The following is a 16,708-nucleotide window of genomic DNA, read 5'->3' on the forward strand; positions in this document are numbered from 1 at the left end:
TTGGACATTCTATGTTGATAGACAAAGTTTTGCGAAAAAAGAACATTTTCTGAGACATGTAAAAAGATAAAAATATGTCTCGTGGATACTCATGTTAGAGCATCAAAAACAGCTTCTTTTTACACATGGCACAAAAATATATTCTTTTTTTACCGAACTTTGTGTGCGCATCTCATTAAGTCATTGGTCCTAGGTAGACTCACAAGGCCTATCATCGGAAAATACCGAAGCCTTATCTTTTGTTCTTCTCGTAGGGTTGTCTTTCTTAACACCAAGTGGTGACACACTGACACTACAAGAAGACCAAAAGAAAATAACTTTTTCTGTAATATGTACAAGGTTATGGGTCGGGCATAAAGACGGACCACTCGACATCCGCCTTATGAACATAGACTTTTCTCAACAATTTTGTGTTTCTCTCATCAGGAAAAAATATTTTTACTTTCCTATCATATGTATGAAGCATCATGCAACCATATTTTACTTACTCCCTCCATACCAGTCTATTAATTCTACGCGTAGCCATAGATTGTCAATTTAACCAAGTTAATGTGAGCTATATGTTACAAAAATATATATCACTAGAAACTTCATTTAGATCTTATCTTTTCTAATCGTATAATTTTTATATAATATACTTCACATTATATAGGTCAAATTGGCGACTAGGTACACATGCAAGTCTGCAAGACCTATATAAATAAGGTAGTTCAACACTGGCGTTTTGATTTCAAGATAGTGTGTTCATGGAAAAGAGCCGCATGCGTTAATCGATGGAAAAGCTAGGGCTAAGCCTTCATTCCAAGAAAAGAAAACACCGATGCCCTCTTTCACGAGCAAAGCTCCAAAGCAAAGAAACATGCCAACACTTGTTGAAGTGTGGATTGATGTAGTTACAGTATTGCCAATTTGATTCACGGAGTATTTTGCAAAGAGGCCTCGTTTGCACACACTTTGTTGTCATCGGATGTGTCCTAAGGCCGAGGCCAAGCCCAAGGAACAAGAGGAGAGCACGTTGACCGGTCTCTTCCAGCAAACTTCTCGATTTGCTTCCATTCTATATTTCTATCCAATTGAAAAGTGTTGTTTCCTTTAATCGAAGGAAACAATGTATGTTGCAGTTAATGGGCGTAAGAAGTCAAACTTACGCCTCTCTATGATCGACGCAAATTAGGACTAGTTAAGCTAATTAGGCTCCTCATCTCCTTTCTCCACATAGAAAAAATTAGTCTTCTTCTCCATCACAACCTATGACAGCTAGCTCTTCTCCTACTTCACATCAGACAGACCTACGTAGAGTGAGTGAGTGAGTGAGTGGGTGAGTGGGTGAGCCAGTGAGCTGTGAGCGAGGATGAAGAAAAAAGCAATTGGCCCGGCTCTGACCGTGTTATTCGCGGCGGCGTTCGGGTTCTTCCTCGGCATCTCTGTTCCTGCAGCAATCACGCCAAAGGTAAACAAAACATCAGTTTGGTAGTATAGTATTAATTTTGATTTCACACCATCAGCTAAGATTGATTTGAAGTTCTCTGAGCTACTAAGATTGATGTGCATGCCTGCAGCTTCAGTGTGGTATACTGACTTGGAGCAGCAGCAGTACTGGCGCCGCCGCCAACTGCAGCTTCGGCGACATCGGCTCGCTGGGCAGATTTTGGGCACCACTCGGCAGAAACATCACTAGTAGCACCTCAAATCAGATTCCCGCCACAAACGCCACCAGCTCAGGGGTAAATTTCTGAACTTTGTGAATGGTTCAGGTTTCTTCACAGCTAAAATGGTCAGTGGATGCATGAAATTAACAATACATTGGTAATTTGTAGATTGCAGAGGTTGTGACAAGGAACCCTGAAGCCGGTGCGGAGAGGAGGCTGCCGCCAGGGATCGTGGTCTCAGAGACGGACCTTCACCTGCGCCGGCTCTGGGGATCCCCAAAAGAGGTACCCTCTGCATGCTATTTCCTTCTCTGAACTCTGAATCTGACTGAATTCATGCCTGACATTGCAGTCCACTCTGAATATGAATCTTATTTCATTTCATGGTTAATTTTATTTCCGAGGATGACTGGCTCCGATATCTGTGATGTGATGTGCAGGACAGCCCAACTCGCAAGTACCTCCTGGCCCTAGCGGTAGGGTACGACGAGCGAGCCAATATCAACGCGACCGTTCACAAGGTAAAGAACTACCAACATGAGATTTGGTCAAGTTTGAAATGTTTCTAAATATTAATTCCATGGTACTCAAATGGCACATGTGTGCACAATATATACAGTTCTCCGACAACTTCGACATCGTGTTGTTCCACTACGATGGTCACACGACGGAGTGGGATGAATTTGAGTGGTCTCGCGAGGTCACCCATATCAGTGCGAGGAAGCAGACGAAATGGTAAACATAACACGTCTATTCCAGCCAAATTCAATTAGAATCCAAACTTTGGCAAATGTGCTCAAACATGGGTTGGATTTCAGCCAAGTTCAGTTGGAAACTTCAGTCCTCTGGCTGAACTGAAAAACAAAAAATTTATAGAAATTTCAGTGGTGCCCGAAATATATCTGAATTCTAAATTGCAAACAAATGCACTGACAATCTTCAGATTTTTACCTAAATAAAAAGGTGGTTCGCCAAGAGGTTCCTGCACCCAAGCATTGTGGCGCCTTACGAGTATGTCTTCGTGTGGGACGAGGACCTTGGCGTCGACAACTTCAATGCGGAGGCGTATGTCCTTGTGATCCACATGCCTCCTATGCTTTCCCCGAGCTCCAAATATCTCTCTGTGGTGATGGATGATGAAGTTCAGGTTGTGCATGGTTGCAGGTACCTTGACATCGTGAGGAAGCATGGGCTTGAGATCTCGCAGCCGGGGCTGGATGCGACCAACGTGGCCCCAATGTACGATGTCACAGCCAAGAAGAATGGCAGCGAGATGCACAAGTAAGCATGCTGGTCGTGCACGCAGGATGCACCTATAATGAAAGTACATTTGTAGTTCGTTAGCACAATATGAAGGTGCACGCATGAGTAACCTGCCAAAAGCATGGTTACTGAGAAGTTGATGTTTTGGATAATGACGTGAACTCTTTGAAATTCTGGTTGTCTGTCATGAATCAACAGGACAGATGCAGGGGGTGAGCATTGTTGGAACGTGCACGAGCGGCCATGCAGCGGGTAATTAATTGAATTCTTCGCTCAGTCACATTCAGCTTGTTTTATTTATGATCTTTTTATGTTTGAAAATAATGATTTTAGAATCTTTTATTTTTCATGACCTATCAGATTTTTATGGGATTAATTAAGATAATTGTGATGCAAGCATGTACATATGGATGCAGATTCGTGGAGGTCATGGCGCCGGTCTTCTCCAGGGATGCTTGGAGATGCGTGTGGCATATGATACAGGTACATACGTACAGTTGTCGAAATTTTAGCTATCACAGAATTGGGATTTATCAAGTGTGGCATCTGAAATGAAGAGTTGGTTTCATTTGCAGAATGACCTCGTTCACGGATGGCCTATTGACTCGCATTTCTGGAGATGCGTCGATGTAAGCAGTGCCCTATAATAACTATTGAAACACGTTTGAAAAAATATGATATGTATAAATACTTAAGAACATTTTGTTATATTTTTAATTTGGCAGGACCCCGAAGAGCAGATTGGCGTCGTAGACGCGCAGTACGTAGTCCATCGTGCAATTCCCACGCTCCAAGGCGAGGTGATTGTCCAAGTTTCTCAACAGATGTAGCTTCTCAACATTGATTGTTTGGGTTTTTTTTACGCTGATTGTTTTGCATGCTTGTATTTCCTTTGGCTTCAGGGTGAAAAAGAAAAGCCAGGAGGCCATTGGGAGGTATGTATATGTTTTAGTTTCTTCACAAAATACTTCAACTCTTTGCTAGTCATGGTTAACACATATATGGTTATGTGTTAACGAAGAGAGAATTGCTATTCAATAATGCCGTGTGAGAAGCTAGAGTTTTAGAGTCTTTGTATGTCGCTTTGTGTTAGTGACCAAACACTTAATACTCCTGTCACATAATACTCATTAACACAAATCATGACATAAAGGCTTTCAAACTTCGTAGACATCTCGGGCATTAAGCAAAATGCTACCCTTTAGGAGTAGGGGCGCAAAACATTTGACATCCATCATGCCGTGATATCAGGTCTTATAATGTATCAACGCCGTGCAACTTTGTCGTATTCTAAAGCTATTTTAATTAATCAAATAGGCAAAAAAAAATTGCCTTGCTTCAAAAAAGTTGTGTAGTATTAGTTCTTTCAATTATACCCTTAAAATAATTGTGTGTGTATGCTGCTTCTAGGTAAGAAATCGTCAAATTGAGGAGCTGAAAGCCTTTAATACCAGAATCAGCAATGCGGACAAGGAACTCGCCAACAGATCGTCATCAACACTGAATTAGTTTACATAATTAACCTCTAGGGGTTGACCCCTACCTTTTTTAGTAGCCATACTTTTGGAGGATGTAACTGATATTTGACCATTAACTAACATAGCTAGCTATGATGCCATTCCCTTATAAATTACAAGAAGATACTAATTCTAGACCAGATAATTAACACACAAAGAAGGCTTTGATGTTTTTGCTATAGAAGGATGAGATGCTTTAGGTATTATTATATCTATTATATTTGTTTTGAACTATCCAAGATTGGGTTGCTTCAGGTTGGAATATAGCAAGACACAAGCTTTGTTTTTTCCCCATTGATTAAGAAGATGGTTGCTCGATCAATTGCAACAAACTAGCGAAAAGCAGATACAAATAATACAAATAGGGGCAAGCCCACTCTAAAAAATGGTACTACCATAGACAATCCCACTCTAGGCCAAGGTTTCTCCACCAAGCAACTGTGCTGCAAATATTATCCCCTCTACAAGATATCAAATATGCTACCGCTATCATTGCATCACAACTTATTTTGAAAAGTAAGTGCAATTGGAAAAGACATTGAAATGGCAAGGCGAGACAGCATATCCCAACTAGTGAAGCTGTAGTAAGTTTTTGAATAAAAAGTAGAAAGAACTCTAGTCCACCGTACATGAGTTTAAGCATGGGATTTTTTTAAGAAGAGTGTTAGAGGCCACACTCGAGAGGAGGTGCGACGACCATCAGGGGCAAATCTCTAGAGAAATCACTGCCACATTAGTTAATGATGATTAGGCCCCACTAAAACAACTTCGACAAAAGTTGTGAAAGAGGGCACAAGCTCGAGAAAGCACGACTAGAAAAGAGGGTACCATGTAAGAGAACAGGTACAAGTTTGTCAAAAATTTCACATGAGGTGTCATTTGAACACTTTGGAGGACACAAAACTAAAATAAAAGAACTACTGCTCAAATTTAAACTAAACCCCAATACTTATTATGAATCAAAGAGAGTAGTTTTTTTTTGTTAGAGAATACTTAAAAGTTGTTGAATCGTAGTAAGCGCAAGCCTTCTGCCAAAAAGAGAGAGAGAGAAAGAGAGAGAGAGAGAGAGGATCGCATTAAGCCCGAGCCTTCTTCAAATCGGCCTATCAGCTTCTCACGAAATAATAAAAAGCAGCGAATGATTCTCGGAAAAAGAAAAAAAAAGAATCGCATTAAGCCAAGCCTTCTTCAAATCAGGCTATCAACTATTCAGGAAACAGTAAAAAAACAGCGAATGATTCTCAGAAAAAGAAAAAAAGAACCGAGAACTCCCCGCACTCCCGCCGCCGCCCGCCTCCGCCGCGTACCCGCCAGGTTCCCACATCCTCACGGCCGGCGCACTGGACAGCCGTCCCGCACCCCGGGCGCCAACCTCAAGACCGCGGATCGCCTCCTGTTCCTGCGGACTGGGGCCGGCGGCAAGTTAGCGCACGAGTCCGACCCTCTACAAGGCTGATTGATTGGCGCAAGGCTTGATTTGATTCTCAACACTGGAAAACAGATGCAAGCTTCTGATTTCCCCCCGCTTGTAAATGCACTCCAGATCGAGAATACAGCATGCTTGTTAAGGCGGCCTTGTTCAGTTCAGAAGAATTCCCCTATAAGTGGGCAGGAAGATATTGAGGGAGATTTAATCCCTATAAGTCAAAATACACCCCAATCCACTCCAATTCCCTTGGGTAGGAGATCAACCGAACCTACCCCAAGTTATTGATGGATACAGGATCGTCTGCACCGATTGGTTGAATTCCAGCAGCAATTTGCCCGCATGTTAGAAATCCTGGTTCCGTACAAACAGGTAACTAGATCAATTGTCAATCTTTTCTTTTGCTAAATAAAATGTGTGCCTTAGTTCTATTGTAATTGTATTTTTTCTCCTAGTACTACTCTTTGAATATGACTTTTATCAAATCATTCATGCACTCGCACCTCCTTGATCTTCTCTGGAACAAGTGGTGGGTAAATAGGGATTTTATTACTGGACAAAACTTTTGATTCAGGTAGCCATTTCCTTCTACCCATGTCTCGCTGAGTTGTTTTCGAAACTACTATCAAATTAGCGATTTCCCCCGCAAAAAAAGTGATTTGTGATTGCTTTTGTACCTTTTTGTGTTTGAGATGTACTTTGATTTACACTACTAGGCTTCTTATGTGTCTATTTGAGATTGGTCTCTAAAATGTCTTACTTAGTTTTGATGTACGAAGGATTCTGTTAGCATCACGCAGAGAGAAATTAATGCTTGTGCATTGGCTTGTGAATGCGGCTCATACTTTACATGTTGATCTACACACCACGTTGGCGTTCATGCGTTTGTATTGGATGCTGTAAAATTTACCATTTAGCTACTGGATATATATCTTTTGATCCAGGACTACAATTTGATCTACATGAACTGAGGAGTAGAGAAAGGAGTCAGAGAGAAGCTTTAGTAGGTTTTTCTCTTTTAGCCAGGCCAGCATGGCGAGCATTATGGGTTTACGGTCACACTTTGATCACAAGTCGTGTGCTGTAGCCTGTAGGTTCATTAGGATATTCTTCCAGGATGATTGCTCAACTCTTTGGAGTGCATTGGATCCCCTTTTCCAAAGAGCACCACATTGTCATCTAAGAGGTATGTCTCTATGATTTTTTTTCGATAAAGGATGCTTTATTACTTTAAGAAGCAATTACATCCAGCCTCTACATAACCAGGATGCACACAGCCGTTTTGTTGTCTCAAGTCAAAAAGGATAAATATAAAAACTAGGCGAGATACATATCGGAACGATGAATCATATGACGTCTAAGGTGTAGGTGGGGCTTCTATCCGTAGACTATGCTGTCACTCATATAGGGAAAAAGTATCCCTCGCCGTAGCCTCCAACCGTGTACAGACCTCCGTAAATAGGTCTCGGTTCTCCACTCGCTGAAGAGGTAACCACGAACGGAGAATACCTGTACATCTGTAGATGACCTGCAACAAAGAGCAATTTTTGTCATTAAAGATCTTGTCATTTCTACTTAGCCAAAGCGCCGGGATAACTGCTAGCGCCCCCACCCTAAGAAGCATATATTCGAGTCATTTGTTGTGTCGATGGTTCTGCCATTGGCCATTCAACTTTAAGTTCACTGCAATATCAGTCATTCATCTCAGCATTGCGACTTAGCGACTGTAATGGATTGCATATATTCGAGCATCTGCCACCAGTGCACACCGTGTGTGCTGACAAGCTCTTGGCCGGATTATATTTCTGTGAACATTGTCAAAGGTGGAATTATACTAGGAATAAAAATCAGTTGAGTAAAAGAGGGATAGTAGTGAATGCATTTTTTGTGACAATGATGAACCTGAGACATGCTTACTTAAACTGTCCTTCTGCAGTTTTCTTTGGAATTCTGGTATATGGGCCATGGTTTAATGGTTATGGTATATACCAGAAACTTGCTTGATATATATGTGGGTTGTGATTTATAGAGGGAAATATGGTTATCTAGGAATGGTAGTTTTAGTATATATGTAGCTGATTATTTTTTTGAGGGTAAAACAGTGGGGCTGCAATTTTTATTGATTATAAAAGGAGTTTACAATGTACAAGGAGTACAAAGATCAAAAGAAAACTAAAAAGTGAGATAAGTGAGATGTTTTTTGTTTTTGTTTTGGTATGATTGGCCAATACATTTTTATGTATTGACTTGTAACTACAAGACGTGCGGATTGCTGCAGTAAGCAGAGAAAGAAACTTTCCTAAACAAAAAAAAAATCTGTATATATTTGTTCACATTACTTATATAATCTATAAGAATCTTTTTCAAGAACTAGCAGAAAATAAGATGTTTCATTGCCAATTTTGGCTGGCCACAGGAGTTATTTGGCTGGCCAATATTTCTCTAGAACTAGGAGAAAATATTAGTAAATTGGAGTTATTTGGCTGGCGCCCCCTGAACAATCCGTTCTCTGAACCGTACGTTGCACGCGGCGGAGCACGATTGCGGCCAAGGCGGGTCGATTTTGACAAGCCAACCAGTGGTGTGAAATATCGGATCCTCCTTTTACTTCCACGGATTTTGACAAGCCGAGTCAATGATCGATCAGGTATGTACAATTTGTGGAAGACCAGACCCACCGCCCTTCACATGGTCTCGTACGTAGCTGCCGGTGTGAGCTGTGACTGTGGTGTACGATCCACTGGCCATGCTGGCTCATTCTTCAACTTTAGATCTAGATTAGTTTAGTTTACAATACTTCTTGTATACCTACCCGTTCCAGCTGATCCGGTGCATTTCTTTCTACAGCACGGTCAAGTTCCTTGTGTTTAACCGGCCAGTGATCGACTAGGTATAGTTTGTTCCCGCCGCCACCACTCTTCACATTGACTTCAATGACTTGTAGTAGCGGGCGGTGTGAGCAGTGAATGTGTGTGCAGGAACTGTTAGCTCATGCCTCCAGCTTAATTAGATCTAGACTGGATGAACTTTTATAAATCTTCTTCTAGACCAACAAAAGTCATGCAGTGCACGGTATCATCTTAACAATGACACACGAAAGTCACGAGTTACTTATTTTTGGACGGAGGGAATATATTTTCTCAGACGAGATGCGTCCCACGTGGCTGTACACGATAATGGCCGCTATAGTAGACCTTGCTGCTAAGCTACCAATCATTCTGCATATGTGTGTAGCAAATGATCAAGTCCTGATATTTTAATTGTTCCTTGCTAACCACGCGCATCCCGCAACCACCTTCCCATGGCTGTTCCCAGCTCTGCCATCATGTGAATTCATTGGCTCATTCAAGTTGACTTCTAGTTTTGTTTTTAGATGAAAGCATCTATGGGATCCCTCAGTGATCGCGCAGGTATGGGGTCATGGTTGGCCTTCCAAGTACGTAGTTCAAGGGACGCTCCAACAATTAAGTTGGGTCTCAGCATGATCACATGGAAGCTTGCCAGATAACAAATTATATATAAAAGGAGCCATCCATGTCTCTTCTACACACACATAGCTACCAATTAACCCAAAACTCCCACCACACAAACCAAGTACCCTGCTGCGCCCGGAGGAGATGGAGACGGCGGTCGGAGCGGCAAGCTGGCTCGTCGGGAAGGTGCTGAACAAGATGTCCGATGAGTTGGTGGCCGCATACCTAGCCAGCTCCGAGCTCGGCCTCAATGCCGATCAGATAAAAGAGGACCTGATGTACACGCATGCGCTTCTGCACGCGGCCCAGGGCAGGGATGACAACCCTGGCCTCAAATGGCTGCTTGAACAGCTTAGCGGGAAGGCCGATGATGCTGAGGACGCCCTCGATGAGCTCCACTACTTCATGATCCAGGACCAGCTCGACGGCACGCAGCATGCGACGCCTGATATGGGAGGTGACCTCCAGGAAAAAGTTCAACATGGTCGTAATGCTGTCCGCCACACTATCGGTAACTGGCTTCAGTGCTTTTCTTGTTCTCCTACACAAGATGATGATTTTTCTGCTACTGCTACTGCTGTTATTGAAACCCTACCGACCACAATCAAGTCCGAGTCCGATGGTTGTAATGGTAGTGGTCATGCTGATAAGTTGACATTTGATAGAGTGGCCATGTCCATTAAAATCAAGTCAGTAATAGAGGGCATACACTCCAAGTGCATTCCTGTCTCTGACTTGCTCAAAATTCCAAGCACTACCAACACAACACATACAACTGATGCCCCAAAACGTCCTATCACAGGATCGATGGTACGCGATAAATTGTATGGGAGGAGTGCTATTTTTGAGCAAACTATAAAAGATATCACCAGTGGGACATATCATGGTCAAACACTCTCTGTCCTTCCTATAGTTGGCCCGGGGGGTATTGGAAAGACAACTTTCACCCAACACTTGTATAATGATAAAACCACCATGGACCACTTCTCTGCTAGGGTTTGGGTATGTGTGTCAACTGATTTTGATGTGCTTAAGCTCACCCAGCAGATTCGTAGCTGCATACCTCCAACTGAAGAAGAAAAAAGAAACAACACTTCCGGTGAAATAAACAATTTAGACAAGCTTCAGATATCCATTGCAGATAGATTGAAGTCAAAAAGGTTTTTAATTGTCTTGGATGATATATGGAAGTGCGACAGTGATGTTGAGTGGAACACACTGTTAGCTCCGTTCACAAGAGGGGAATCCAAAGGCAGCATGGTTATTGTCACAACCCGATTTCCTAAAATAGGAAAATTGGTTAGTAAAGCTACTGATCCAATAAATCTGCAAGGTTTGGATCCTAAGGAATTTTTGGAGTTCTTCGAAGCATGTATTTTCGATGAAAACAAAGATGCTCAGGAATACAATGAATTAATTGATATTGGAAGAGAGATTGCAAAGAAATTGAAGTGTTCGCCGCTAGCAGCCAAAACAGTTGCTCCGTTATTGAAATCCAACCTATCGTGGGAACATTGGATGAAAGTTCTTGAAAACAATGAGTGGCAAAATCAAACAGATAGAGATGATATCATGCCAGCCCTCAAAATTAGCTACCATTACCTTCCATTCCACCTCAAACGATGTTTTTCTTATTTTTCTCTTTTTCCTGAAGATACACTGTTTAAAAATTTAGATATTATTTGCTTTTGGAATGCAATAGGCATCATGGCCTCTAGTACAAAAAATAAAAACTACGTAGAAGAACTAGTGGACAATGGTTTTCTCATGCAGAAAGATGGTCAACACTTTGTGATGCACGATTTATTGCATGAGCTATCTCGGAATGTTTCATCACAAGAATGCACTAATATAAGTAGCTTAAGTTTTAGTGCCGATGATATCCCTCGATCTATCCGGCACTTATCTGTCACCATAGAAGATAGATACGATGAAAATTTTAGTCGAGAAATGGTTAAATTGAAGAGCAGGATAGATATTGGAAAATTACGGACTTTGATGATTTTTAGGGAATATGATAAAAGAATTACAGAGATTCTAATGAGCACGTTTAATGAAATAGAGGGTCTCCGTGTCCTGTTTATAGTAATGATGTCATCAGAATCTTTGCCAAAAAACTTCTCAAAACTTCTCCACCTTCGATACCTAAGACTTATACCAATTTATCGTTCAAAATTGAGTTTACCTGGCACATTACCTAGATTTTATCACTTGTTATTCTTAGACCTAGAAGGTTGGCTTCGTCATACTACTTTGCCCAAATACTTTAGTCGCCTAGTTAATTTACGCCATTTCATTGCAAATCCTGAACTCCACTCCAATGTTCCTGAGGTTGGAAAGATAGAGCATCTAGAGGAGCTAAAAGATTTCCATGTTAAGAAAGAGAGTGTTGGTTTTGAGCTCGAAGAGTTGGGAAACTTGTCAAATCTTGGAGGAGAACTCCGAGTATGTAATCTTGAAAGGGTGTCAACGAAGGAAGAAGCTAGTAAAGCGAATTTGGCTTTGAAAAGGAATCTGAAAAAATTGGTACTGGTTTGGGGTAGAGAACAATTGGGTGCAGATGATGATGTTGTTGATGGTCTCCAACCACATTATAGTCTCAGAGAACTTGGCATTGAAGATCATGGTGGGGCCACTGGTACTCCGAGTTGGTTGTATCGTGACATAGCCATTACACATCTGGAGTCTCTCACCCTAGAGGGCGTGTCTTGGGTCACTCTTCCACCTTTTGGGCAGCTACAATATCTCAAGACACTAGTGTTGAAGGATATTGCCAGAGTGCGTCATATAGGACCTGATTCTGATACTGGTACAAACCAATGTTTCAGGCACTTGAAGGAAGTTGAGATTGCTGACATGCCAGTTCTTGAAACGTGGACTTTGGAACCTACCTGCTATTTGTTTCCAGTGCTTGAAAGGATTGAGTGCAGCAATTGTCCCAGTTTGCTTGCACTGCCCTTCTTCAAAGACTCCTCCATCTCTTCTTCACAGGTCATACATTATCCATGTCTGCGCAGTCTAAAAATTATTGAATGCCCCGAGCTGTTGTTGCCACCCATGCCTCCTGCTCCCTCACTAACATATATTAAGGTAGATGGTTATGCGGCTATGAAATTAAAGGAAAATCATTTGACTCTGACTGGATATAGCGGCGCATTAGCCTTCCACAATATGGGCAATATAGTGAATCTCGAGTCTTTCATGGGGTCAATAACTTCATGGACAGACCTCCAAAAGGCAACCTCCCTCAGGGAGCTTTCTATTCTCGGATCCTCAAGCCCAATGGCTTTCAGCTCAAACCTCACGACTCTCACCAGTCTATCACTACTCAATTGCGAGAATATAGCAGTGGATGGGTCCAATTCTCTCATCGCATCTGTCAACCTAAAGAAGTTGGTGGTTGCTAATGATGTGGATCATCCTCGCTCTGTAACAGTGGATCTGTTCGCAGAGGTGGCAAGAAGATCCAAACAATTGCCGGCAGGCTCCTTCCAGTTGGGGAAACTTACGGTGGATAGCATGTCAGCGGTGCTTGTTGCTCCTGTCTGCAGCCTCCTCGCTGCTACACTCAACACATTAGGCATCTTTTGGGATCAGCGGGTGGAAAGCTTGACGGAAGATGAAGAGAAATCGCTTCAGATGCTCACCTCTCTCCAATCCTTAAAATTTGAGTCTTGCCAAGGTCTACCATCCCTTCCTCGAGGGTTACGCAGCCTTTCTTCTCTCAGGAAACTAAAAGTCGAGGCTTGTCCTGAGATACAGTCTCTGCCCAAGGGAGGTCTCCCTTCTTCACTGTATGAGATAATCGTGAGCGAGTGCAGCACCGAGATACATGAGCAAGCCAGGAAATTGAAAGCAACAAACCCAGAACTACGGGTGTTTGCCTACTAGCCTGAAGGTTAGACTTTAATTGCCATTCTCTTTGTTTTTCTCCAAAAGATCCCCTTATTTCTACTTTATACTGACCTCTAAATGTGACAGGCTTGCCAGCACAGCTACTCTCATTGCACCTGCAGTGTGTGTCCTTTCGTCCCACTCTTCTGAAGATGACACTTCCTGCATGTCAAATCCATCTTCCGGTTAGTACATGGAAAGAGCAACTTCTGCTCTTATAAACTCGATTTCATTCGCAGTGCAAAACCACTTTGGTTATATGTTTTGATTTCTTTCTCTTACATTCTCGGTGTCCTTTTCTGTACAGCTTTGGCATCTGTTGGTGTCTCATATTCCAGTGCACACGCGACTAGTATTTGAATTGGAGTTGGCATGTTTATAAGGAAATACATTTTCTTCTCTAATTACAGTTGGCGTGTTTATAAGGAACATGGCACGTAAATTCTGAAGAACAAGGTGAACATCTACATTTTTCTCTAATTGTAGTTTCAGTTTCTGAAAGAATACCATCAAGTAAAACATTGCAAACTGAAACATGCAATATCTAGTTGCTCCTGTATATAAGGAAATACATTCCGCAACCTTTTTGAAGGAACATCGAGAGCATGCCTTACTTTAATTCATGTGCACGTTAGGCGGTCTGGCAGGCTTGGTGGGCTCAACTACTCATTTGAAACTGCAAGTGAGCTGTGAATCATTCATCCTTCATCCTACTCACATGTGCACACGTCAGGCGGTCTGCTGGTTAGAGCATCCCCACTCGTTGGCGCTCCCCACGCCTAAATCCGGCGAAATTTTCGTCCGGATTGGAGGAAGATTTGGCGTGGGGAGTAGTAGTTTCCCAGCCGCGTGCCTGGGCGAAGTCGACGATGCGAATTTAAAAAACGGAAACTTGACAAACTACGGCTAAAAACGGGTGAATATAGACTAAATTTAATGATATTTATTATATAACGGGCGGAGTTCATACATAGAGGCCGAATTCGACTATATTTCGAATTCGGCTAGGGGAATTCAAATGCTAATTTTAAAACACGGCGCTCTACATGCCAAAATGGCGGTAGAACACCGTGTAGTCGCCGCCGTCGTCGTCGGAGCCGTCGTCGTTGACCTTCGGCTGCGCGGCCTGGCTGCTGCTGCCCTGGCCGGCGTCTCCCCACCCCGGGGATGGCTTGTACCATTCGTCGTCGGAGGACTCGAGGTCGACGACGGGGACAGCGACGCCGGATGGAGGTGTCGCATGACGGCGGTAGCGCGCGACATCGTCGTTGGCGGTTGGAGCGGCGCGGGCGGCGAGTTGGCGTGCGGCGGCCGGTCCGGGCAGCCGCCGCCGTCGCTCCGCCTCCTCGCGCTCCCGGTCGCGCCCGGCCCGATCCGAGTGCGGCGTCGTCTGCGCGCTTCTCCTCCTCCATGTCCTTCAGCGACCTGGCGATCGCCTCCGCCATCGCGGCGTCCTCCGCGCGCTTCGCCTACACTGCTTAAACGTGGCTGCGCCGTCGTCGTCGTAGAACGCCATCGGGAGAGTAGAGGGAGAGTGGAGGGAGAGTGGAGCACGGGGTACGCCTCGCGGCGAGCGGAGCGGCGTATATAGGCGCGGTTGGCGCGGGGGATTAATGCCGCGTGTAATGCGACGCGTCCGCGGCGAGCTGACCGGCGGCAGCCTTTAGTGCGCGCGGAAGACGATGCGTGCGCGGAAGACGACGACATTAACTCGCCGCGTGGCCGGCGAATGCAGACCGGCGGCAGGCTTTTACAGCGCGCGGAAGACGATGCGATGAGGACGACGATCGGTTTCTCTCGCCGACAAGTTGGGGCCACCAGACGCGCGGGAAGTTTCCTCGGTATTTCCCGCGCTTTCGTTTTTTCGATAAAGGATGCTTTCATTACTTTTATAAGCAATTACATCCAGCCTCTGCATAACCAGGATGCACACAGCCGTTTATGTTGTCTCAGGTTCGAAAGTGATAAAAAGCAAAAAACTAGGCGAGATACACATCAAGATGAAACATATAACGCCTAAGAAATAGGTGGGGCATCTATCCGTAGACTATGCTGCCACCCATGTTGGGAAAAAGTATCCCTCGCCGTAGCCTCCAACCGTGTACACACCTCCGTAAACAGGTCTCGGTTCTCCAGTCGTCGAAGAGGTAACCACGAACGGAGAATACATGTACATATGCAGATGACCTGCAACAAAGAGCAATTTTTATCATTAAAAATCTTGTCATTTCTACATAGCCAAAGCGCCCAGATAACTGCTAGCGCCCCCACCCTAAGAAGCAACTTAAACCTTGAATCAACCCCATGGAGCCAATTACCAAAAACATTGGCAACACTGGTCGGAGGGTACAGGGGTAGACGCTACTTGGATGACTGACCATATAGATCTCGCGAACTGGCACTGGAAGAACAAATGCTTGATTGTTTCGTCCTGATGACAGAAAACACATCGAGTACTTCCATGCCAATTACGCTTAACAAGATTATCTTTGGTGAGGATTACCCCTCGACGAAGATACCATCCAAAAATTTTAATTTTTAATGGTATCTTCATCTTCCAAATCTTTTTATTATTATCAACTGGTAGATCGAAAGAAGGATCGCGTTGTATAAAGATTTCACAGAGAAAGCACCGTTGGCATGAAGGTTCCATCTAAATTCGTCCGGTTCGTCCGATAATTGAATATCCCCGAGCCGTTGAATTAAGGTATTCCATGCCGCAAGTCTTTGTCCCGCGCTTTCGTTTCGTCCGGAGTCCCCGAGCGCTCCCCGGGGGGCTGGGGATGGCGTGGGATCGCTGGATGAATTTAGGCCCAAATCCGGACGAAAACGAGGAACCGGGGGCGCGACTGGGCCGAATTACGCCGTCCGGATGAAAAAAGGCTCGCCGGGGGCCTCGTCGGGGGGACGAGTGGAGATGCTCTTAGTTACAAGGAAAAACAACTTCTAGAGCTCCTTGAGCGTGATATCATTGGAAGTACACTTCCTATATGCTTCTGTGTCTTATACATATTATCCGGCATTATAATTGTTGAGGAACGTTCAGATCATCTAGGCATGTCACTAGATGTGAGACTTGATCAGATGAGACCCTGCCGCCACTGCCACCGGGCCCTGTGTCTGTATCTTTTCTTTGTCAGACTTCAATTCTCAAAATTGAACAAAGAAAGGATGTATAAGCCGTTATGTTTACTCAATGCAACGGTTTAATTTCATTCACATAGTATTGTTCAGTCAGGACCACAGTAATAACTCCAGCGAAGTTGTAACCACAGGATCATCTATTCATCTTTATTCAGATGTATCGCAGATTATTCATGGAGGAAAAATGGCACCATTCACGGGTCTGAGTCATGAAGATGCGCCCATGACAAAGTTGATACACATCCAACATGAAATACAAGTGTAGCTTCGTCAGATCAGCTGCTAAAACGGAGAGGTACAAACTCCGAACTCTAGACCTGTAATCAGCTTGACTGGATCTCA

The 16,708-nt window shown here is 43.7% G+C and overlaps 2 protein-coding genes across 2 annotated transcripts; both read left to right on the top strand.

The window, feature by feature from the left end:
• The first annotated feature begins 1,258 nt into the window (after positions 1–1,258).
• Positions 1,259–4,617, top strand: LOC124684648. The gene is made up of 13 exons (XM_047218918.1): positions 1,259–1,450; positions 1,560–1,724; positions 1,818–1,934; positions 2,090–2,170; positions 2,269–2,384; positions 2,613–2,714; positions 2,814–2,930; positions 3,111–3,164; positions 3,329–3,395; positions 3,488–3,541; positions 3,638–3,712; positions 3,815–3,847; positions 4,323–4,617. The coding sequence occupies exons 1-13, from the start codon at positions 1,352–1,354 to the stop codon at positions 4,419–4,421; spliced, it is 1,179 nt and encodes a 392-aa protein (XP_047074874.1). The 5' UTR covers positions 1,259–1,351; the 3' UTR covers positions 4,422–4,617.
• Positions 4,618–9,472: 4,855 nt separating this feature from the next.
• Positions 9,473–13,219, top strand: LOC124665447 (disease resistance protein RGA2-like). The gene has a single exon (XM_047202866.1). The coding sequence runs from the start codon at positions 9,473–9,475 to the stop codon at positions 13,217–13,219; it is 3,747 nt and encodes a 1,248-aa protein (XP_047058822.1).
• The last annotated feature ends 3,489 nt before the right edge of the window (positions 13,220–16,708 follow it).

This window comes from Lolium rigidum, chromosome 1 (assembly GCF_022539505.1).
Source record: "Lolium rigidum isolate FL_2022 chromosome 1, APGP_CSIRO_Lrig_0.1, whole genome shotgun sequence".
Lineage (NCBI taxonomy): Eukaryota > Viridiplantae > Streptophyta > Magnoliopsida > Poales > Poaceae > Lolium > Lolium rigidum.